The sequence below is a fragment of the Heterodontus francisci genome, chromosome 13 (assembly GCF_036365525.1).
Source record: "Heterodontus francisci isolate sHetFra1 chromosome 13, sHetFra1.hap1, whole genome shotgun sequence".
Classification (NCBI taxonomy): Eukaryota; Metazoa; Chordata; class Chondrichthyes; order Heterodontiformes; family Heterodontidae; genus Heterodontus; species Heterodontus francisci.
The window spans coordinates 70490121-70514848 of NC_090383.1; the positions used below are offsets into that span (position 1 = coordinate 70490121).

A 24728-nucleotide genomic window follows, 5' to 3' on the forward strand; every position below is an offset into this window, starting at 1 on the left:
TATTCAAATATTTTAAATGCATATTTATACTGCAAAGTTACTCCTGACTTTGTGGACTATTTGATAAGAAAATTAGATTGAATCTGTAAAAGACTCTATTGCAGCTGACCTAAGGAATCACTTCATGCTTAATGCTGTGGGTTGCACAGTTGCTGAGGCAGCACAGTAGTATCTGATATTCTTGCAAACAGACAGATAAGTTTCTTCTCAAGGGCAGTTAGGGATGGGCAGTAAATGCTGGCCTAGCCAGCAACACCCACATCCCATCCCCGTGAAAGGATAAATAAAAAGAAGTTCAGCTCTTTCATATGTTACAAACTGGAAATATTTTCTCGCTTCATATATTAACAGGTTTATATTAATATATTATGCATTTTAGAATTACTTATTAGATCTTTGGGTTCAATGAATAATACAATGTTTATTATACACCTTACATCTGATCCTGTATGAATATGACTTATCTTGTTCAGTAAATGGAAGATTTTTAGATTTAGATACACAGCACTGAAACAGGCCCTTCGGCCCACCGAGTCTGTGCCGACCATTAACCACCCATTTATACTAATCCTACACTAATCCCATATTCCTACCACATCCTCACCTATCCTTATATTCCCCTACCACCTACCTATACTAGGGGCAATTTATAATGGCCAATTTACCTATCCACCTGCAAGTCTTTTTGGCTGTGGGAGGAAACCGGAGCACCCGGAGGAAACCCACGCAGACACAGGGAGAACTTGCAAACTCCACACAGGCAGTACCCAGAATTGAACCCGGGTCGCTGGAGCTGTGAGGCTGCGGTGCTAACCACTGCGCCACTGTGCCGCCCCAAGATATTGAACTTGTTGCATCTATGCAATGTATTAACTACCAGGACTGATTTCACCTAAAATACAGTAAGATAGATTTTCTGATTGGTTGTGCCCAACAAACAGACATAAAGTAGGCCTAACCAATCAAAAGTTTGGGTCAAAATCAATTATACCATATCTCCATCCATTTAGTACCTCTCTTATTGTTTCACTCTTATTTTGAAGTGGTAACAGGGGTGTCTGCCAGTTTCCCAATTGCAATATTTAATTCTGGCCCTGATTATATAATTTTAGATGCTGAAATTACCTGCAGTTTGCACCAAAATAGCACTGCGTCATATAACCATTCATATAAGAGGGTGGTGAGGGTCTGGAATTCACTGCCTGAAAGGGTAGTTGAAGCAAAAAACCTCATTTCATTTAAACGGTGCCTGGATGTGCACCTGAAGTGCCATAACCTGCAGGGCAATGGACCAAATGCTGGAAAGTGGGATTAGGCTGGGTGGCTCTTTTCTTTTGGCTGGCACAGACACAATGGTCCAAGTGGACACTTTCTGTGCTGTAAACTTTCTGATTCTATGATTCTATATCAAATAAGTGTTCAGGAATGCTAAGAGCTGTATTGTGTTTGAAAGTACATTTGAAAAGGCCTGTAAGAACACTTACTGCTGTGTTTTGAAGCTGAATTATAGAGTACCCCTGAGTGAAAAACAGAGTCAACCTCAATGCTGTCACCTCATGTTATGATACTTCCACTTTGTCATGCATCTAACATGGAGTTTGATTATTGTGCTGTTCTATCCTTTGGCCAAAGGCATTATTTCCTGCCACCATATCTTTTGTGGCAGCTATTTTGCTACCAAAGTACCCTTTGCAAAGGCTGAAATATTATATCAGAAGTTTTCATCTCCGGGAGTTTACTTCATTGTCTTAAGGAATCAGGGCAGAATTTCCCAGAGCTTTTTCTGAAATACCCCATTTTTTTCTTTCTTGCTATTTTCCTCTCTCAGGAGTTATCATTAGTACTGATTGGGAAGGGTTGTGCACAAGACTGCACCATATAATGGATAAGGTGAACTTTGATGGGCTTTTTACTTTTCCTTTTCATATGTGTGTATACATGAGGGTATGGTTGTATGGAGAACTTAAGTTTAAATCCCACTATAGCAGTTTGATGAGTTGAATTGAGTTTTTTAAAAAAGGGAACAAAAAACTGGTGTTAGTAAAAATGACAATGAATCTGTTAGATTGTCATAAAAAACAACTGGTTCACTAATGTCCTTTAGGGAAAGGAATGTGCCAAACTTACCCACTCTGTCCTGCATGTGACTTCAGTCCTTCACCAATGTGGTTAACTCTTAATTACCTTCTGAAGTGATCTAGCAAGCCGTTCAGTTGTATCAAACCACTACTAGTGATTCAAGAAGAACGTCCACCACTTTTCTCAGGGCAACTAAGGATGGGCAATAAGTGCTGACCTTGTCAGTTATGCCCACATCCTGAGAATTTAAAAAAGTTCAATCAGACTTTTCAGTGAAGTAACTTCACATCTGTATCATTTCAAGTGTCACATTGTTATACTATAACAATTTCCTTCAAATTCTGACTTTTCAACAATAACTTGCATTTCAGTAGTGCCCTTTGTTGTGTTAGTGGTTCTTACACCTGCATGCCAAACACTGTGACAATGATTGGTAAACTGAATGAGAAGCACATGCAATGATGATGCTTTCTCAGAGAAATTCGAGATATATGGTGCAAAGAAGTTAAACAGGCCCAAACACCTCTGTAAATCTTCTTTATCTTGAAGAGAAGGCATTGATTGCACATCTTCAACTTTACTGGAATCTGGTTGTATTCCACTGTTGGAATCAATTGAACCGGAAAAAATTAATATGGCACAGACTGATAGCACATTTTTTGCTATTAAACACAGGTTTTCTCTGCTAACCGTCTCCATTAGAATGTTAAGATTCCTGTCAAGCTCTTCCTTGATAGTTCCTATGACTGCTATGTCATCTGCAATGCAAACACAGCCAGGAACACTCGATAATGCGATCCATATGTTGTTGGAACAGGTCTTGACTCACAGACAGACTAAATGGTAACCGTAGAAAGCAATACCTCCCAAATAACGTTCTGAATGTTGTCACTTCCTGTGAATCATCGGAAAGGCGCACTGACCAATAACCATGTTTTGCATCCAATTTTGAGAAGAATTTGGCTCTAGCAAACCTTGGCTTGAATCTTCTAAAGTAGGAATCTTGTGTGGACACCTCTTGAGTGCTTGATTTAATCTTCTGGGATCCAAGCATACTCTGATGGTACCATCTTTCCTAATTACAGTGGTTATAGAACTACACCAATCAGTGTGTTGCTGAACACGGCAAATAATCCCCTGTTCCACTGTGTCGAGCTCAGCCTTTAGCTTGTCCTTTAAATGGACACTGCAGTTCCATAGTGGATCTGTAGAAGGAACTGTGTTGTCTTTCAGGTGAAGAACAGCATCTCCTAAAAAAACTGCCCACGGTGTCAAATCTGTCCAGGTATTTCTGTTGCAGATCTTGAATAAACTCAATAAAGTCACATTTGCCTTGATTATCTAGCATTGGTACTTTAGTAATCTCATGAATTGTCACGATTTGGAGTTCACCGCATGCTGGTAGTCCTGCTACCGCTAGACCATTGGTGTCAACAACATAGAACTCTTGTGGCGACCATGCAGAATTTCCACATCTGCACTTCAACGTCAATGCTCCCATGCAATAAATTGATGAACTGTTATTTGCGGTGAGTCGAACTCTTGTTGGCTGTAACATAGATTGCCACTTTGCTAGGTACATTTCTTTGAGTATCCGCAGTGGTAAAATGTTGACACTTGCCCCAGTGTCTATCTTCAGTCATAGCTTGTGCTTGCAACATTTGCTAGTACATATAATTTTAACTGTGGTGAAAGCTTCCAGTTGTGTGATTGTATCCAAATACTGTGTGACTATTACCGTGCGGAAAACTTGTTCACTTTCTAGCTCGAGTTTGCCTCTTTCAATGCTTTCTTTGTTGTCCAGGTCTCTGCCTACCTCATGGATGTGCCTGTTCTTAAAATGGTACTTAGAGTCATATAGAGAGATACAGCACCAAAACAGGCCCTTCGGCCCACCGAGTCCACACTGACCATCAACCACCCAGTTATACTAATCCTACATTAATCCCATTTTTCCCCTCTCACATCCCCACCTTCCCTCAATTCTCCTACCACCACTAGGGGCAATTTATTTACAATGGCCAATTTACCTATCATCCCACAAGTCTTTGGCATGTGGGAGGAAACCGGAGCACCTGGAGGAAACCCACGTGGTCACAGGGAGAACGTGCAAACCACACAGGCAGTACCCAGGACCGAACCCAGGTCGCTGGAGCTGCGAGGCTGCAGTGCTAGCCACTGCGCCACTGTAAATGCTTTTTTCTATTCTCACCACTAGGTGGAGTCTATTTTGTTGAGCTGTGGCTTCTGATCACTTCTTTGTTGCCAGATTTTCCACACTTCTTACCCAGTGTCTCTTTGGACCACACACCTTGCAGGTATCTCTGAATGCAGGACAGTTACGTGGCTGATGCATTAGATCGCACTTGACACACACCTTGCCCTGTCAAGGTGCCTTGGCTGCCTCACCTATGGTTGTTGCTACTCCAAGCTCTTATATATGTTGCCTGCTTGCTGCTATAACTTTGTATTTTCAACCATCTTTGAGTAGACTCTTCATGTTGTACCTGTTTTTTCTTGTCAAGCAGATCCTTCTGGAATGCTGCTCTTGGAGTTGATTCGATTATCAGCTCCATTACTCTCTCGGAGAGTTCTGCATCTGAGAAACCGCCGTTTCCTTGACATCTACTGACAAACTGGTCAATAGTTTCGTTGGGCTATTGTCTGTAGACCATCAGTTCAAGTCGATTGATCCTGAAGTTGACCTTGACTCTTAATTGATCGTCCAGCATTGTCCAGAGTTTAAATGGGTATTTCTGGTCTTCTTCTGACAGTCCAGAAGTGTTGATGGGATGGAGACCTTCATTGCCAATCGCAATCTTAATTTGTATTGCTTGCTTGTTGGGTTCTGTGATGGCAAGATCTAAAAAGGATAACTCCATATGATGTCAAAATAGTTGGAATTCATGAAGGACAACTGGAACCTTCCAATTCATAGCTGGGTATTTCATGGTCATGGCATAAAAATTTCTTGCTCACAAAAATGCTTTTGCCATAGCTTTTGCCTTAACTATTTCTCCTTTGATGACTTTCCCTCCAGGGAAAAAATAAAGTAGATCTACTGCAACTGCAGTAGTGGACCTCTGTCACACTGTGTGGCTGCAGCTTGGGCTTTCAGCTTCTGCATGGGGAGACTCTGCCCGCAAAGCGCTTTTTGGCAGGAAAACCATGACTCTTAATGGCAGTGCAGTCTCACAGGCCCGATTCCGATTGACTTTTTTTTTCTTGAGCCCGATTCTACCTGAACACTGCCTTTCTGGTTAACTCTCATCCCAATAAAATACCCCTTTCGTTTACTGTCTCTCTCTCTCTCTCTTGCTCTCTGAGTATTGATTCTCGAGGGTGATTTTCAGATCTGGTCCCAAATCCCGCTGCTGCTTCTTCCAGCTATTCTCTGTGTTGTCCCAGGTTTTTATGGCTTCTGCCATTGTCCGCGATGTCATGCTTGTGATTGCTGTCACTGTGTCGAACACTGCCGCCAACATCTTGTTGACCTTTGCATCGCTGCTACCATATTGCATTATTAACATCCCACCACTGCCACTATCTTGTATTATTAGCTCTTAACACAAATATACCAAACACTGTGACAATAATTGGTAAACAAAGGGTTCTTTATTGAATAACAACAGGATTCTAGGAGAGCTCTTCAGTACACATGCTACCTGCTGACTAACACTGCTCCAACTACTGTATCACATGTTAACTTTCATCACTTCCTGTGATGATGTATATTAGACTATTTACATACTCAGTTGTATATTAAGTAGTATTACTGCAATTAAAGCAATATGAAAACATCCTTAATGTAGTAACATATCCCAAGATATGGGGGCACAGTGGCGCAGTGGGTAGCACCGCAGCCTCACAGCTCCAGTGACCTGGGTTCAGTTCTGGGTACTGCCTGTGTAGAGTTTGCAAGTTCTCCCTGTTTCCTCCCATAGCCAAAGACTTGTAGGTTGATAGGTAAATTGGCCATTGTAAATTGCCCCTAGTGTGTAGGTAGGTGGTAGGAGAATGGTGGGGATGTGGTAGGGAATATGGGATTAATGTAGGATTGGTATAAATGGGTGGTTGTTGGTCAGCACAGACTCAGTGGGCCAAAGGGCCTGCTTCAGTGCTGTATCTCTCTAAGATACTTCAAGAAGTGTGATTGGTCATTGAGCAAGTGAAGAGTTCAGAGAAATGACAAAAGTATAGTTAAAGAAGAAGTTTTTGTGGAGGCTTTTGAAGGTGGGGAAGGATTTGGCAAGGGAAGAGGGTTTATGAAGAGAATTCATAAGTGCTGGGAATGTGACAGTGAGGTTATCAGCAATGGGGGCGGGGGCCAGATGGATAAAAAGTAGACCTGAATTGGTGGGCAAATGCATAAATGTATCACAGTACCTTCACAGTTTGTACTTGAATGGAGAAACAAAATCAGATTGGTGGAAGGTCAATGAAATTTAAGAGGGTCCTTCTGCATTATTTGACTGGATACTTCAGCAATATATATGCTTCATGGTCTAAAGGGTTGGACAGTGTTATACCCAAAGGAGTGAAATTGTCCTATTTTTAATTAAACAGTTGCAGATCAAAATTAAGTTGAGCAGTAAAGTAACTGGAGGAGACTCTTGTGCCTATTCATGACAGACAATTGTCCTGGTATTTTAATTATGTGTTGATATATTATGCATGAATTCATAATATGCTTTCTTTTCTCAAGTGCTTTAATTCATGATTCAATTGTATTGAAATGTATTGAACTGAATTCACAAACCTAATAGTCCATTGCCATATTCTTATCCAGGTAAGGGTCCAGAAATGCTTTATGCTGGACAAAACCTCAATGATAATGAGTGGCACACAGTCCGTGTGAGTCGCCGAGGAAAGTATCTGAAGCTGATAGTGGATGAACTACAACCCATTGAAGGTAATAAAACCTCTTGTGGATTTGTAGTTCTCAGATGGATGCTAATTTATGTTGTAATTATAGTAATTGTTGATCTTTTTCACATTCCACGAAAGCTTTTTTGCGCATGTAAAAGTTTAAGATCTTCATGATGTTGCTAAGCAAATGTTAATTAGTATTCATCGCCAAGTTCTTGGTGGGTGAAATGGTCTTTTGGCAAATGAGCTTAATATGTACACCAGCCGTAGAAGTAAATATGATGAGAAAAGTACCTTATCAAGTAGAGATAGCAAAATCAAAGATACTATTAACTAATACATCCCTTTTGGGACAAATCACAGTGTATATCATTCATGAAAGCTGTTTGCTCATCTATGTTTAGCACTTAGCCCTGAAGGCCAGTGATAAAACTTGCTTTGATATTTTACTCCACGCCAAGCCATGTCAAAAAAATAACAATTAGCAATCTCTCAGAACATCTCAGCTGAAAATAATTTTAGCTCCTGATGGCAGCAGAACTCTCAGAAGTATCATTACCTTCCATGTGCAGCAGTCGGTGTAATAAAGAATTGTGCTAAATATTTACAATTTACATTTCAAGATAAAGATGCAAAATTCCCTAAAAAATAGCGTAGCTTTATTGGTTATCAAAGTCATTACAGTTTACTAACCATGATTTGTTTTAGTTTGTTAACAAGTATATTTAATACAAAAGATTTATTATCTATGCCTTGATTTTTTTTACAGTTATTTACTCTCATCACTTCTGAGAGTATTATTTTAATGCAAGTAGAATATTTGTGTAATGTGGTCTGAATTTCAAAATCAGATTTACTTTACAGAGGCACCTTCTGTTGAAGGGCTTTTAAATGCAATTGAACAAAATCACAAGTAGAATCAGAAGTGATTCTAGGTTCAAGGTAGGGAAGAATTACTGCTAAACAATGGGCTGAATTTTGTTCAGCTCCTGACGTCAGGCTCTGTGGCGGGGGTTGGGTGGTCGGAAGGTCGCACCGGCTCTCCTACTGTCATTAGGTCGCCTGAGGGTTCATTCACATATTACTTTTAGAGGATGATGTTTGTATTGGTGGGCAAGGATGAAAAGGTAGAATGACCTTGCCTGGCCTGATGAGGTTGTTCAACTTTTTTTGGCCCTGCTTTGCATTCCTAAAGATGAAGGGGTTGGCACTCAGTGCTAATGCTACCTCCCTCCAGGTGTCACAAATGATACTCCTAGCTGACCTGCTGGCACAAACACTGAGAACTCTGTCTCTAGATTCCTCCAGGAAGGCTTGGAGGTCTGATTTGGTAAAGTTTTGTGTTCTTCTCCTGCTTTGCACTGCCCAGCCATGCCTTGCTGCCTTGCCTGACTCCTTGGTATGAGTGCTGCTGCTGTGGATATAATTCTTGGAAAGCATGACGAAAAGATTGAGGAGTTAAGCACTGAAATTATCTGAGAGTCAGATGAAGGAGCCAAGCACTGCTTCGTCCATAACCCGTTGTATTCCAGTCTGATGCTGAAGTATCCAGGCTGAACTGTCTTTTTAAAGGCCGCACTGAAATTCTCATATATTTCAGCTCATTGCACCCATTTTCTACTGAATTTACACTAGGGATTACTCAAATGGGTATTCAAATAAACTTACCCAGGAAACTCACCTGTAGTTGCCTATCCAGGGTGCAAATCTTTTTCATTGATTTAACAGTAGTGCAACTTACTGCAAGGAACCTCATTCCCAGGCAGTTCAAAACTTTGATTTCTAGTGAATGCAAATGATGGCATGTGCTCTGCTGCTTTGATAACACTACGCATTGCATCCTACATCCATAACAAGCTCCTTTCAGTTTTATTTTTAAATAACTAGAAATAATTGTTCAGTAATAATTGGGAGTAGCAAAATTATTCAAAGATTTTTCTTCATTTGTAATTTAGTAAATCTGTTGCTAGTTTAGCAACTCTGCATTTGCTGTAACTTAACAGTTTATCTCCAGAGCTGTTATTGCGCCTTAAATCACCATCTGGAAGAGGTGAAATGTCCATTTAAACTTTTCTTTACTATTTTTTGACTTATCTCATTGTTTTTTCAAAGAATTCTGTAACCAGTTTTTGATGCCTGAAACATGTCGATCATTTCTGTTATGCCAATGTGTACAGATGGTAGGTAGAAATTTGCTCTTGTGGTGCCTATTTTGTGGTCAGAAAACAGGGATAGAACTGAGCAATTCCACAAACCAATACCCTTCGCCTAAGGACGGCTGAAAAATATCAGATTAAATACTGGCCTTGGACAATTTTCAGGTGTCCCAGGTCGACAACATCAATGACTATTAGGCTCATGAATGCGAATGAGAGGTCTAATGCTTGTTTAAGGACCTCTCAACAAAATTTGTCAACATTGAGCAGAAGGGTGCCAGGCTGCCACCAAAAGAATTTTTGTTTTAATTTGCCTTCCCATGGAGCTGGGAAGAACAGGAGTTCAGACAACACTCCTAAGGGCTGCTGCCATCCCACAATTATCCCCCTGCTGTTCTTTTTCAACCAGTCCAGGATTTACCTGAGGTCTGCTGCCGGTGAGCTAATGGGCAAATTGTTCAATTATTACAATGGGGCCCAAGTTCCAATTTCAGTTAATTGCCCAAGACCAGCTGATAACACATTTCCATCAAAATATGTCAAAGATCCACTGGATACAGTATTTATATAATGTTCTTTGGGCCTCCTTATCTCGAGAGACAATGGATACGCGCCTGGAGGTGGTCAGTGGTTTGTGAAGCAGCGCCTGGAGTGGCTATAAAGGCCAATTCTGGAGTGACAGGCTCTTCCACAGGTGCTGCAGAGAAATTTGTTTGTTGGGGCTGTTGCACAGTTGGCTCTCCCCTTGCGCCTCTGTCTTTTTTCCTGCCAACTACTAAGTCTCTTCGACTCGCCACAATTTAGCCCTGTCTTTATGGCTGCCCGCCAGCTCTGGCGAATGCTGGCAACTGACTCCCACGACTTGTGATCAATGTCACACGATTTCATGTCGCGTTTGCAGACGTCTTTATAACGGAGACATGGACGGCCGGTGGGTCTGATACCAGTGGCGAGCTCGCTGTACAATGTGTCTTTGGGGATCCTGCCATCTTCCATGCGGCTCACATGGCCAAGCCATCTCAAGCGCCGCTGACTCAGTAGTGTGTATAAGCTGGGGATGTTGGCCGCTTCAAGGACTTCTGTGTTGGAGATATAGTCCTGCCACCTGATGCCAAGTATTCTCCGAAGGCAGCGAAGATGGAATGAATTGAGACGTCGCTCTTGGCTGGCATACGTTGTCCAGGCCTCGCTGCCGTAGAGCAAGGTACTGAGGACACAGGCCTGATACACTCGGACTTTTGTGTTCCGTGTCAGTGCGCCATTTTCCCACACTCTCTTGGCCAGTCTGAACATAGCAGTGGAAGCCTTACCCATGCGCTTGTTGATTTCTGCATCTAGAGACAGGTTACTGGTGATAGTTGAGCCTAGGTAGGTGAACTCTTGAACCACTTCCAGAGCGTGGTCGCCAATATTGATGGATGGAGCATTTCTGACATCCTGCCCCATGATGTTCGTTTTCTTGAGGCTGATGGTTAGGCCAAATTCATTGCAGGCAGACGCAAACCTGTCGATGAGACTCTGCAGGCATTCTTCAGTGTGAGATGTTAAAGCAGCATCGTCAGCAAAGAGGAGTTCTCTGATGAGGACTTTCCGTACTTTGGACTTCGCTCTTAGACGGGCAAGGTTGAACAACCTGCCCCCTGATCTTGTGTGGAGGAAAATTCCTTCTTCAGAGGATTTGAACGCATGTGAAAGCAGCAGGGAGAAGAAAATCCCAAAAAGTGTGGGTGCGAGAACACAGCCCTGTTTCACACCACTCAGGATAGGAAAGGGCTCTGATGAGGAGCCACCATGTTGAATTGTGCCTTTCATATTGTCATGGAATGAAGTGATGATACTTAGTAGCTTTGGTGGACATCCGATCTTTTCTAGTAGTCTGAAGAGACCACGTCTGCTGACGAGGTCAAAGGCTTTGGTGAGATCAATGAAAGCAATGTAGAGGGGCATCTGTTGTTCACGGCATTTCTCCTGTATCTGACGAAGGGAGAACAGCATGTCAATAGTCGATCTCTCTGCACGAAAGCCACACTGTGCCTCAGGGTAGACGCGCTCGGCCAGCTTCTGGAGCCTGTTCAGAGCGACTCGAGCAAAGACTTTCCCCACTATGCTGAGCAGGGAGATTCCACGTTTATATAATGTATGGACCAAGAATCTGATGAGTCACTTTGTTATTTGTATATCATTCGGTTGAGTCTGGCTGCCGGACAAAATTTTATCTACAAAGTTCCCAATGTGTATCTGTCCACCGTGTAACAATTACTTGTACTTAGTTTCAAATGTTTTGTGGGACTGCAAAGAAAATTAACAATATTTTTAAAAAACATTGACTTGAAAGAAGGTTATAGGCCCAGAATTTGCTGGATTAGGGTACCTGGAAACTTCAGCTCGAGAAAACTTGCACCATAAACTGCTGGAAATGTGAACTGATAACAGGGCATCTGGGACATTGATAAATGATGGGACCATCAGCCTATCTCCTTAACCAATGTGATTTAAGGAGGAACAAGGAAATAGGGTAAATTAGAGTCAAATCAGGTACATGAAACAAAGGTAAGAGGAAAAGAAATACTGGATTGAGAGAGAGAGAGAAAAAGGATGCAGAAAGGAAAAGTAAGAAAAAATGTACCATTTAAGAATAAAAAAAAGGTCTCTGAGAACAATTTACTACCTGCAGGAATGCAAGTGTTTGGTTTCAGTTGTTCCCTTTCTAGGATGGAAAGGATGAGTGACATTACAGGAAGATAAAGCTCATAACTAAAAGGGTCCTTATTCTGTTCAGTACCAGCCCTAACTTTCTGCAGTGAGTTTTATTCATATTTACTGCACAAATGTAGCAATTTCTTGACACTCATGGGGAGGTTGGGGGCGAGTTCCTGTTTCCATGAGGCAAATGGTGGAGCAGTGCAAATCTAGCAATTTGTGGTGATTCGTAATTCACGGCGTATCGCTTCCTCACCACAAGTTCTTGGCTGATTTGCATACTAACAACAACGCAGATGTTAAAAGTCACTGTTATTAGCCAGAAAGTTCTCGGCCTGAAAATCAATATTAGAGTAAATGAACTGAAATGGCTTCCAGTAGTGCTTCATAATGACTTCAATCAGATTGGTCACAAGTACGGTTTATACCTCAATGCTTCTAATAAATGGGCTATGGATAAGAAAGTTTAAAAATCAACATTTTTGGTATTGTGCTGGTTAAAGTGCAAAAACCTTAACAGATGCCTAGTGTAGCTTCCCCAAATTGCTCAAGTCACCCTTCCTTTTGTACCAAGTAGCTCTCCTTAAAGGTTAAGTGGAGGTAACTCAGAAAGTGACAATTGGGTAAATTCTTCTCTAATAAAATTTGTTTACAGTAGTATTAGCAATCCTACCTGTCCTTTTCTATGTGATTCTTCCTACTTTAGCTACTTGATAAGAAATTGACCAACTAATATATATGGCACACTTAAGTAATAAATGCTAACTTCTGTGACCATGGTGCTTTATTCTTTCTCGCCCTCGGCAAACTCTCCACAGCTTTCAAAATGACCAACCTGACCATTGCCTCTGACATCCACATTAATGGGACCACTGTCACATGGTTCCATTCCTACCGATCTGTGCATAGCCAACGTTGCTCCAGTAATGGTCTGTCTTCCCCTCCCTACACCATGAATTCTGGAGTCCCCAAGAGTCTATCTTTGGCCATCTCCTCTTCCTCGCATGTGCTGCCTCTCTGTAACATCATCCGCAAGCACGCGATCAGCTTCTAGATTTATTCCAATAACACATAACTTTACCTCTCTACCAGCTTCATCAACAGCAATAACAACAACTTCCATTTATATTGTGCTATTAACGTTGTAAAACATCCCGAGACGCATTATCAAACATATAAGGAGATATTGTGATGGTATCACCTTATGTGACTCACTGTCAAATTATGCATTAAGCCAGCGGCAGAGCGGGAAGGGGGAGACCTCCACCATGTGATAGGTCGTCCAGTAAATGAGGCTACCTCCCTGCTGGCTTGGGGCGGGGCCCCCGCCATCAAACAAACCACCTCCCTGGATTTCCCCTCCACCTGCATTAAACCCCCACCCCTCTGCCGGAGCCTGCCAGCCTGGCCCCGGCGACCCCACCTTACTTACCTGAGGTCTTGGTCTCCAGCGCTGGGACCTGTGATTGGACAGCAACTCTTGGAGGCAGGGACCCTGTCTTTAAAGGAATAGGGATCCCAGTGCTGGGCTGTTAATTGGCCTGGCACTGTACAGTTGTGCTGGGTGGAGGGGCGGGGGTGGGTGCAGGGGGCTCCAAATGGCCATGGCAGGGTTCCCCCTGTCTTTTTGGCCCGGCAAAGGGAGCTCTGCCGTCAGCACAAAATTCAGCCCAGTAAGTGGGGTTGGGGGTCACCCAGGTCAATCAGGCAGGCCCTGGCAAGGGGTGGGGTGGTGGAGTTGCAGTTGGTGAATGTAGGGTGGTGTGTTTCTGCAGGGCAGTCCTTGCTGCCATGAGGGGGCACCTCCTCGGGCTGCAGAATGCCCAATCAGCCACCAGCCCACAGGGAGTCCACCAGGTTTTACTGCAGGGGTCCCACCAGCTGCTGGTTAAATGCCAGCGATGCAGGAGAGGCTCTTAATTGCCTCGTAAGGGCCTCAATTGGCCTCCGGGAAGGAAGATCATCCTCTAGCTTCCCTGGATAAAATTCCATGCTGTTGGGAAGGTGAGGGGAAGTCCACTCCCCCCACCCCCCCACCTTCCCTTGCCATTTTACAGAACCTAGCCCAGCTCCCAGGCCATCCCTAGAGAGCTGGTAAAATGCAGCCCATGTTGACCAGTTTTACTCAAGGCCAAAAAAAAAGAGACAATCACAGAAATGCAGCACAGGCTGTTCTTCTGAGATTGCAATTCAAACAAATACTTGGGGCGGAGAATAAGTTGCTTTTGCCTGTGTTTGGGACGGCTTGATGCTCATACCGAGGCCAAAAGTGGTATCTTTTATATTTAGGAACATAAAAATCAGTACTCAAAAAGAATATCCCATTCGGAATGAGTTTAGTCAAAGAAACATCAGCATCTTTAATGGATATGTTAATAGTTTTACATGACTATTCAAGAAAATAAGAAATCCTACTAAAAATACTTACAGTCATTGCTCAATTACAGAAGATCCAGCAGATACCACAAGGTTAAATTGATTTTTATTGTTCATTAAAGTGTCAGCATTTACCCAGGATCCAGGGACTGATACTGCCATGTCTTTCTGACGTCTACTGTAACACATTTTGACAATTGTGAGATCAATTAGCCCAGCAGTTAATGTGTTCTCAAGCACAAACTTTACAATCCCGATTGATATCTTAGGGTTGCTACCATACTCTGATGCATTAAAGTGCCATTTGCCACTAACAAAATACTCAGTTCTCTACAGTATATCTACACTGTGTCTCATTAAATCAATTTCAGCATTTTTCAACATAAAACAGGAACATATATTAAAAATAAAGATATTTTAAGATGCTAGCTTGTGTAAAGACATATTTTAATTTGAGATTGAAGTCTAATTTATGTAGTTTTAAAGGATAAAGTTTCAAACATCTCCAGTTTGTTTTGACATGTTACACGCACAAAAATCTATACTTTGTACCCAAACCTGCGTTTTCTTCAGGATGAAGCTTAACAGAATGATTGATGGAAACCTTTATTTCATTTACGTCTTTTCATTGCTTTTCATGTACAGTAATATTTATCAGTTGGTTTAATGGAATGCAATAGTTTCACAGTACAATAAAATATACTGCAAAAACAAAGTGAAATGCAAAATGTATTAACGATGAGATATTCTATTGTTCCTCCCTGCTAATAGGAATGTTTTAGCAAACACTATAGGCTGGTGATGGATCAAACACTTGCACTTATGTATTACATATGGTAGAATTAAAAGGCATGTTGTGGAACAATGCGAGAATTTTTTTTCACATCAGTATCACAGTTAGCAACTTAAGTGTATAAATGGCGCCATCTGCTGGATACTCTAATAGTTTGCATGAAAAATAATTTACAAGTACTGAATTATGTTTGGAAAGCTGAAAAAAATCTTGCCATTCTGCACAGTGTTGAAGTTTAAATATTATCATTATTATATAATATGCCAGAAGAAAATTATTGGACAGTTTTAGATGTAAATGAAAACAAATGGGTTTGGAATTGATGGGTGCATGGGTTTAGAGTAAAGTGAGGAGAATAGAATTTAAACAGCAAATGGTGGTCAACACTTTTATTAACATGTTTTGCAATTAATTCCTTTTTACTTTTAGGAACAGCATGGTTTTAAAAAAATTTATTTTTTTCTTTTAGATCAAATGACAGGAGATCATACTCGTCTTGAGTTCCACAATATTGAAACAGGCATAGTGACAGAGAGGCGGTACATGTCAAATGTTCCTTCAAATTTCATCGGCCATTTACAGAGCCTAATGTTCAATGGCATGTCCTACATTGACCTGTGCAAAAATGGTGATATTGACTACTGCGAACTCAATGCTAGATTTGGTTTAAAAAACATTATTGCTGATCCTGTCACCTTCAAGACAAAATCCAGCTACGTTGCACTGTCCACATTACAGGCCTACACCTCCATGCATCTGTTCTTCCAGTTCAAGACTACATCAGCTGATGGCCTGATACTCTTCAACAGTGGAGATGGAAATGACTTCATTGTGATTGAGCTTGTTAAAGGGTATGGTTGCATTCATTAAATTTCAAATAAATATGCAAAATCTGAACTTGAACTCTCACATTTTCCATGTTATATTTTTGGAGACTATGCGTGAATGTTTTATTGCCATTTTAGTTTTAATTATAATTCTGTTTCCTAATACTATGATTCAGAACATTTTATAGCTGTAGCCTGAGTTGTCCCCATTTATAGTGAATAGGGGCAAAAAATGACCTATATTTAGATTCTTTTATAATTGTGTAGTTATTGATTTTGCATCTGAAGTGCATGAACAAGGACACAATTTTTACTACAAGCCAAACTGACTTTGTCTTCTTCCAGTATCAGTGAGTTAAACACTGACCTCTTTATTTTTTCCCCCCCACAGGTACTTACACTATGTATTCGATTTAGGTACTGGTCCTTCCCTCATTAAAGGCAACTCTGACAAACTACTGAATGACAATAAGTGGCACAATGTGCTGATTTCAAGGGACACAAACAACTTGCACACTGTAAAGATCAACTCCAAACTCATCACTCAAAATACAGTCGGAGCCAGAAATCTAGATCTGAAAGGTAAACATGATTGTTTACCTACTCTTCAATAAAGCAACATTTCTTCTGTTTTTCTTGGTCAGAATGTTGATTTAATCCTTCAGAATTAATCTTCCAATTGTCTTTTCCTGCATTGTTTCCTAAGACTTCTTGGATTTCTTAAGACTAATCCCTGCCTCTTAGGATTTGCACTGTCCAGTTTATAGTTTCAAATTCAGGTGGAATATCCAAGGTTCAAATTGGCACTGATCGGAACTGGAATTTTATACAAGTATAGATTTGGACGTAGGAATATGGGTTAGATTTGCTCTATCTTCAGGCATTTTTGAATTGGCCATGAGAATGAAAAGTGAGGAAGAGTCTTTGCGCAGATTTTTAGTCATCCTGAAGTCCATTGTCATTTTTCTTCTTATTCCCTCTGCCAATATTGGCATCTCAGCATCTACTGAACGTTTTCAAGTAGTGGAGAATTGAGTATGTAACTTGCAAAGCTGCACTTTCCTGCCCACCATTTCGGCTCTACCTTCAGAAAGCAGTGCTGGTACAAACCGACAACGACAATTTGCATTTATATAATGCCTATAAAGTAGCAAAACTTGACAAGCTGCTTCACAGGAGCATTGTCAAACAAAATTTAACACTGAGCCAAAAGCTTGGCTAAATAGTTAGTTATAAGGGATTTCCTAAAGGATGAGAGAGAGGCAGAGAGGTTTAGAGAGGGAATTCAAGAGCTTAGGGCCTAGGGCCTAGGCAGTTGAAGGCATGGCGAAAAATGGTGGAGCAATGAAAATTGGGGCTGCGCGAGAGGCCAGAATTGGAGGAGCGCAGACATCTAAGGATTGTAGGGCTGGAGGAGATACAGAGATGGGGAGGACCAAGGCCATGGAGAGATTTGAAAATAAGGATGAGAATTTTTAAATCTAGGTGTTGCCAGACTGGGAGCCAGTGTGGTGTATCAGTGAGCACAAGAGTGATGGTTGAGCAGGACTTGGTGTGAATTGGGATATGGGCAGCAGAGTTTTGGATAAGCTCAAGTTTATGGAAGGTGCAAAGTGGGAGGCCAGCCAGAAGTGTGTTGGAACTGTCAAGTCTAGAAATAAAAAGGCATGGATGAGGGTTTCATCAGCAGAGGAGCTAAGACAGGGATGGAGATGGGCGATGTTACGGATATGGAAGTAGATGGTCTTGGTGAAGGAGAGGATATGGGGCCGTAAATTCAGCTTAGGGTCAAGCCTGATGCCATTTTTGCGAGTGGGCTGGTTCACCTCAGTCAGTAGCCAAGAAGAGCAATGGAACCAATGGCAAGGTGTGGCGGGCACTGAAGACGATGGCTTCGGTCTTCCCAATATTTAATTGGAGGAAATTTCTGCTCATCTAATACTGGATGCCAGATAAGTAATGTGACAAATCAGAGGTAGTGGAAGGATCTAAAGAGATATTGCAAGCTGCATGTGCCAGCAGGAAACTGTAAGTACTACATGTACTTTGGTACAGTTGTGAGCTCTGAGAGCCATTTCTTACTCCAGAGCTGTTGCTTTATGGGCTAAATAGGTAAGAGCTGAAACACTGCTCAAGATGTTGAATTCTACACATCTGGAAGCTGGCTGAGGCGGTGGAACCTGATAAAGGGTACATTGACCGAAAAAAATAATCACCAAAGGTGCAGCACTGAGAGCAAGGGACAGGAAGTCAATTGGGACCAAAATATTAGAGTCTTTATGAGTGACGTGCACGTGGTGTAGGCCAAGATGTTGGAGGAATTTGAACATGAGGACAAGGATATTATAAACATTCTGTTGTGGTAGGGGAAGCCAGGGCAACTTGGGGAGGATGGATGTGATAGACTGTGAGCTAACCATAGGAGAGGAGACAGGCCAAAACGTTCTGAACGTGTTGTACTTTATGAAGGCTGGAGGCTGGTAAGCAGTCAAGATGCCAGGTCTTGAGGTGATGAAGGCTATAGGTGAGGATTTAATTAACAGTGGAAGAAAAGGGGGGTGCAAAAGTAAGCTATATTTTACATGTGGAGGAAAGTGGTTTTTGTAGTGGGTCAGTTTAGGAAGGATGTTCGATATTCAGCTTGAAGCAAGCAAAATATTCAGTCTAGGCTTGAAGTGGCAGTCAAGGGAAGTTGAAACGGAATCTAGGACAGGAGCTAAAGGGGATGACAGCAGTTACACTGACATTAAGCTGGAGGTTGTTTTAACTTAGGCAGAGCCTAATGCCGATAGACAGTGCAAGCAAAGGGAGCAGTGCTTGGAGTTAAGGTTGGAGGCAGAGAGATAAAGCTGACTGACATTTGGATACATGCTATTGGATGATGGGTTTGAGTCGTAGTATGTGAATTGTAAAAAAGAGGGTGCTAAAGGTGGATCCCTTAGGACACCTGAAGTGAGTGAATATTTATAGTAGGACACCGATTGATGGAGGAGATGTGTAGGAGATACATTAGAGGAGACCTCTTTGGTTAATTCTTGTTATGGTGTAAAAATTCATAAAATGGTGTAAAATTGACACTTGTATTTCTTCTTCCCCTTGCTACAAATATTTTGTTAAATATATGCAATTATTACTGGAAATAATTATTTAGTTGGCAAAATAAACGAAGTGGGACAAGGAGGAGATGCTGGTGTAGTGGTAATGTCACTGAACTAGTAATTCAGAGGCCCAGGCTAATGCCATAGAGACTTGGGTTCAAATCCCACCATGGCAGTTGTTGGAATTTGAATTCAATGAATCAGTAAAACCTGGAATCGAAAGCTAGTCTCTGTAATGCCATGAAACTATCATCGATTGTCATAAAAACCCATCTGGTTCACGAATATCCTTTGAAGCAAGGAAGATATCCAGTCTGGGCTTCAAGTGGCAGTCAAGGAAGTTGATGGAGTCCAGGACAAGATTATGGAGTTACTGACAGGAGCCAAAGGGGAACACTGGGAAGGAAACCTTACCTGGTCTGGCCTACATGTGACTCCAGACCCACAGCAATGCCGTCTGAAATGGACTAGCTAGCCACTTAGTTGTCAGCGACATCCCCATCCCATGAAAGAATAATTTAAAAAGTTGGTGCACAAGGGAAAAAAACGGCTTTCAAACAGCTATATGTAAACTGGGCTGTAAAGATCATTATAACACACAATTGTAAAGCATTTCAGTAGAAGCAATGCAAGGGCTGGTGTAAACTAGTGGTTTGAACAGAGGTGGTTAGTGGATCCAATTGTCAAAGCACTTTTAAAGGAGTAAAGCTGAATTCTATGTCATGGAAATAAACTGGCAAAAGGGGTATAATAACAGGCAGAGCATTGTGTTGTAGAATGCGGTAAAAATTCATTAGTTGAAAAGTAGTAACGATTTATATTTATATGATGGGTGGAATTTTATGAACCCTGCAAGAGTGAATTTGGTGGTGTGCTGGGTGATTTAATTAGGCGGGAAATGCTTTCTCGGATTCCTGATGGAGGGATTTTTTTTCCGAAGTTGAGTGTTCCAGGGCTACCCCCGCACGGTGGCAGATTGCAGCTTTGCATTCATTTACAGGCCATGAATACTCATTAGCCTACACTTAGTTACAATTAAGTACTACCTGCCAGATTAAATGAAGGGCGAGCACTATTCCTGTACCATCTGGTTCACGTTTGTTTCAACACGGCGTACAACAGTCTGCTTTGTGCAGTTGAATCTCAGGTCAGTGTTATTCTCTCTTGAACTCGTCAGCAAAGCGAGCACCAGCATTGGAATGGATGTTTGTCTCCAGCAAGGGTGATTCTTTTCAGGGAATGGTGGTGAAGGCATGTGGGTGTGTACGTGGAGGAGCAGGGGAGGGAGGAGCGGACGTCAAAGGGGGGGGGGGGGGGTGATTGGGTGCTTAGAGGAGCAGGGGAGCGTAGTCAGGGAGGACAGGGTGGGGTGATCAGGTGCTTGGAAGGGCAGGGGAGAGAGGAGCAGAGTGTCCAGGGTGTGTACCGGTTGTTATTGTTGCTGAAGCTGGATGTGGGTGGCTGCCGGGGTGGTGAGTTGATTTGAGTTTTACTGTCGACAGATGGTCATGAGGGGCCTAAAGGGAGTAATGAGTGCTATCAATGTCAGGAACCTGTGGGGTGAATTCAGGGTACTGGCTGGCAGAGGGAACGGTCACAGTCAATGGGAGCAAATAGGGGGAAGGTCAAGGCTTAAGTATGTGTATTCTACAACATCATAGGGAGGGGACCGGGACATGGCAACAATATTAGGTTGATTTGAAGAGGATCAAGTATCAGAGTCGGCATGTCAATGGTAACAGGAGTGGGTACTGCGGGGAGGGATGGCATGAATAAATTGATTATCACACTGTGCATGGTAATGGAGGATGTTTCAATAGTAATAGAGGGAAGGGTAACGGTTACATTGGGTGGATCAAGGGTGATGAGTTCAACGTGGAAGGCTGCAGGAGGAGGTTGGAAGGTGAGGAGATTTGCCCTAAATTCTACGTGCACCATTTTCTCCAATGACAATGCAAACCACGTGGCCACTCAAGGATTGCAAGGAGAGTGTGAGGAGGCAAATGATAGTTGGTGTGTCTTCCCCCTGGCTGCAATTCTAAGGCACAGAAAAATGAACTGCTCATTGCCGCAATGTTTCAGCTGACTAGCAACAGAGGGCTGAATTGCAACACTCTGGTTATTTAATGTTTAGAAAAACTGCAGTGAAATGGGTGTCATACACCCAATTTGTCTAGTACCATGGGCAGAAGAGCAGAGGGAGCAACTCAGGAGGGTTCTTTTCTATCAACGCATGATTCCTGAACGCCAGCAACAGGCAGAGGAAGACAGTGAGGATGCTCCGAATGATAACATCCAGGAACGGCATTATTGAAGATGGTGTTACGGTCAAGTGAGGAGGGATCGAAGGGCTTCCCTCTTTTCCCTCCTTGTTTGACCACGACAGGTTTAATTCTTTCTTAAAGTGGATGTATTGGTTAATTCAGTCGGTGTTTGATTACTTACTTGCTATGATCATAACAAGAACCAATCATAGAGGTTTTCTTGAGCTAACAAAGAAAGAGGTTAACTTTATTGTATCTAAACTGAATTAATAAAAATAATAAACAACACACCAGCTTTCACTCACACACACGGTGGAGATTTACACATACACACAAACAGGTTTCAGTGTGGGGAAAGGTTGATTGGTTGAGTTAGAGTCCATAGGAAAAAAAGGGGGATATAGTCTGGTCTTTGGTGATTTGACTGGCTTCTAGCTGAATTTGATGGTCCTGAGGCTTTTAGTTTGAAGAGGTAGATGACTGGTTCAGTGGGTCTCTTGGAGACAGCGATGCAGATGATTTCCTCCAACGGAGTTTCTGATTGTAGCCGAAGTATGCTAAGGTTGTCAGTCAACAGGCAAGATTTGAAAGCTTTCAAGCTGGAATGGAGAGAGAGCGAGAGAGAGACCTTCACTTGGGTCTGCATGTGACAGAGTTCAGTTGCTTCTCCTTTCTCTGCTGCAGAAAGACACGAGCTTAAAACCATAGGTGAGAGGGGCTTGTGTTACGGCCAGTTGAGGAGGGGGTCACAGGCTCGCAGCTTGCCTTTGCTCTTATTTGACTGCAGCAGGGTTTATTCCTTTTTAAACAGTGGTTGTGCTTACCACCTCAATGAGTGTTTTACCTTTTACCTTTAATGTGATTGTGAAATAACCAATCGGAAAGTTCTTCTTGAACTTAAAAGTGTGACAGAAATCACACCTGCCAAATGGAAACACATTTCGTCATGTCGGACACTACTTGAAACTTTTTGCTGCACATTGCAAAGAACTTGCTTTAAAAACAGAACTGACCAGCTGAAAACATGATTGCACATTTGCACTCTGAGAGACAGTTGAATAGAGAGACAATGGGACTGCTCACTAATTCAATTAACAAGATTGGCCTGGGCAATCCTGATAATCACCATTCTTTGTCTGTGTGAGAGCCAGAACTCCACACCCCACCGAGTGTGACTGGAGAACTTTGAAATCCAACAACTCTGCCAAAAGATGCTGTTTCAAAGGGAGAGTCACATGACTTACCTGCTGGCCAGACTGTGGACTGTTTGAACTGTGCCTCACAGAAAGGTAACAGACTGCAAGTTGAGAACCAAGGAGGAAGGTCTCCCTCTAACTAGCTCTGTCTCCAGCAAAGTCCCAGGAAGGCCACGGTGGCAGCATAAGCCTCAAGACTACAGAACTTGACAGGCAAACCGAGAAGACAATTGAAACCTCACTTTGGCCTTCTGGTTCCAAAGAAACAAGTATGAAAGTATGCACTGGGCCCCAGTGAGAACTCCAAGATCTCAACTTCAAACCAAGGACTTTATAGCAAAAACAAAAGACAGTAACTGAATTCCATTTATTGCCAACCCTATGTCAATGCCCCCCCCCCCAATTATTTTTCCCGCTCTGTCTCTATTTGTGTGTGTGTTTCTCTCGTATGCATGCTAGCGTGATTGTGTCACATATATTAGTAGTTTTAACTGAGTTAGAGTGATAAGGCTAATAAACTTACATCTTTCTTGTTTAAACCTAAGAAAATCTGTCTGATTGGTTCATTTGCAATTACGATTAGAGAGCAGTGAGCAAGGACTCACTGAAGTGGTAAGCAGAAAAACACTGTGTTTTAAAAGATAAACCCTGTTATGGCCAAACCAGGAAAGGGGCAAGAGGGGAGCCTGAGACCCCTTCCTCACCCGTTCGTAACACAAGAAAGAGGTGAGTTTAGTATACTTAACAATCTAAACACGATCTAAAAAAATAAAAATATGCTACACATTCACACACACATTCACACGAGAATCACACACTCAAATATATTACAGAGTGAAAAGTAGATTTTGTGTTTGGAAATTTAAAAAATACATAATCTGAGGTTGGATGATTCGATGGTCTTCGGGCTGAAGTTGTATTCTTGAATTCTTTGGCTAGTCAAAGTACACTTTGTGGCTGGCCTGCTTGGCTCAGGGCTTTCTTGGAGGCAGACTTGTAGATGGCTGTCTTCCCCTGGGCGCTGTCTGTGGCAATTTATATGCTTGGAGAGTCCACAGTCATGGATGGTTTTCAAACTTGCGGTATTATCTGGAGAGAGAAGTGAGGGAGGCACACAGCCTTTCTGCTGCTGCACAGTCTGAGTTACTGGCTTGATTCTTGGTTCAAGGAAACTCCCAGTTTTCACAGAGATGGCAGATGGTCACATGACTGCCTCAGTGCATTATCTGGAACCTTCTATTGAGATTCAAGGTTTGGAATTGGCTCCCCAGGCCCCAGGAAGCCAGTAAAATAAAAGCAAAATACTGCGGATGCTGGAAATCCGAAATAAAAACAAGAAATGCTGGAATCACTCAGCAGGTCTGGCAGCATCTGTGGAAAGAGAAGCAGAGTTAACGTTTCGGGTCAGTGACCCTTCTTCGGAACTGACAAATATAAGAAAAGTCACAGATTATAAGCAAGTGAGGTGGGGGTGGGGCAAGAGATAACAAAGGAGAAGGTGTAGATTGGACAAGGCCACATAGCTGACCAAAAGGTCACGGAGCAAAGGCAAACAATATGTTAATGGTGTGTTGAAAGACAAAGCATTAGTACAGATTAGGTGTGAATACACTGAATATTGAACAGCAGCAAGTGCAAACCTGAAAAAAACAGTGGGTAAGCAAACTGAACAAACTAAAATGAAATGAAATAAATGCAAAAAAAGATTGGAAAAAATGTAAAAAAGAATGTAGAAAAAAGGAAGAAAAAATAACTAAAAATGAAAGTAAAATGGGGGGCTGTCATGCTCTGAAATTATTGAACTCAATGTTCAGTCCGGCAGGCTGTAGTGTGCCTAATCGGTAGATGAGATGCTGTTCCTCGAGCTTGCGTTGATGTTCACTGGAACACTGCAGCAATCCCAGGACAGAGATGTGAGCATGAGAGCAGGGGGGAGTGTTGAAATGGCAAGCAACCGGAAGCTCAGGGTCCTGCTTGCGGACTGAGCGGAGATGTTCCGCAAAGCGGTCACCCAATCTGCGCTTGGTCTCCCCAATGTAGAGGAGACCACACTGTGAGCAGCGAATACAGTATACTACATTGAAAGAAGTACAAGTAAATCGCTGCTTCACCTGAAAGGAGTGTTTGGGGCCTGGGATAGTGAGGAGAGAGGAGGTAAATGGGCAGGTATTACACCTCCTGCGATTGCGGGGGAAGGTGCCATGTAACGGGGACGAGGTGGTGGGGGTAATGGAGGAGTGGACCAGGGTGTCGCGGAGGGAACGGTCCCTTCGGAATGCTGACAGGGGAAGGGAGGGGAAGATGCGACTGCTAGTGGCATCACGCTGGAGGTAGCGAAAATGGCGGAGGATGGTCCTTTGGATATGGAGG

The 24728-nt window shown here is 42.4% G+C and overlaps 1 protein-coding gene across 13 annotated transcripts in view; it reads left to right on the plus strand.

The window, feature by feature from the left end:
- Nucleotides 1–24728, plus strand: part of nrxn1a (neurexin 1a) — a 2153831-nt gene that overhangs the window by 1198807 nt on the left and 930296 nt on the right. For all 13 annotated transcript variants that reach the window (XM_068044956.1, XM_068044955.1, XM_068044958.1 and 10 more), the window contains 3 exons: nucleotides 6869–6991; nucleotides 15443–15824; nucleotides 16192–16382. In XM_068044956.1, the coding sequence (XP_067901057.1) occupies nucleotides 6869–6991; nucleotides 15443–15824; nucleotides 16192–16382 (696 nt within the window). The remainder of the gene's footprint in view (nucleotides 1–6868; nucleotides 6992–15442; nucleotides 15825–16191; nucleotides 16383–24728) is intronic.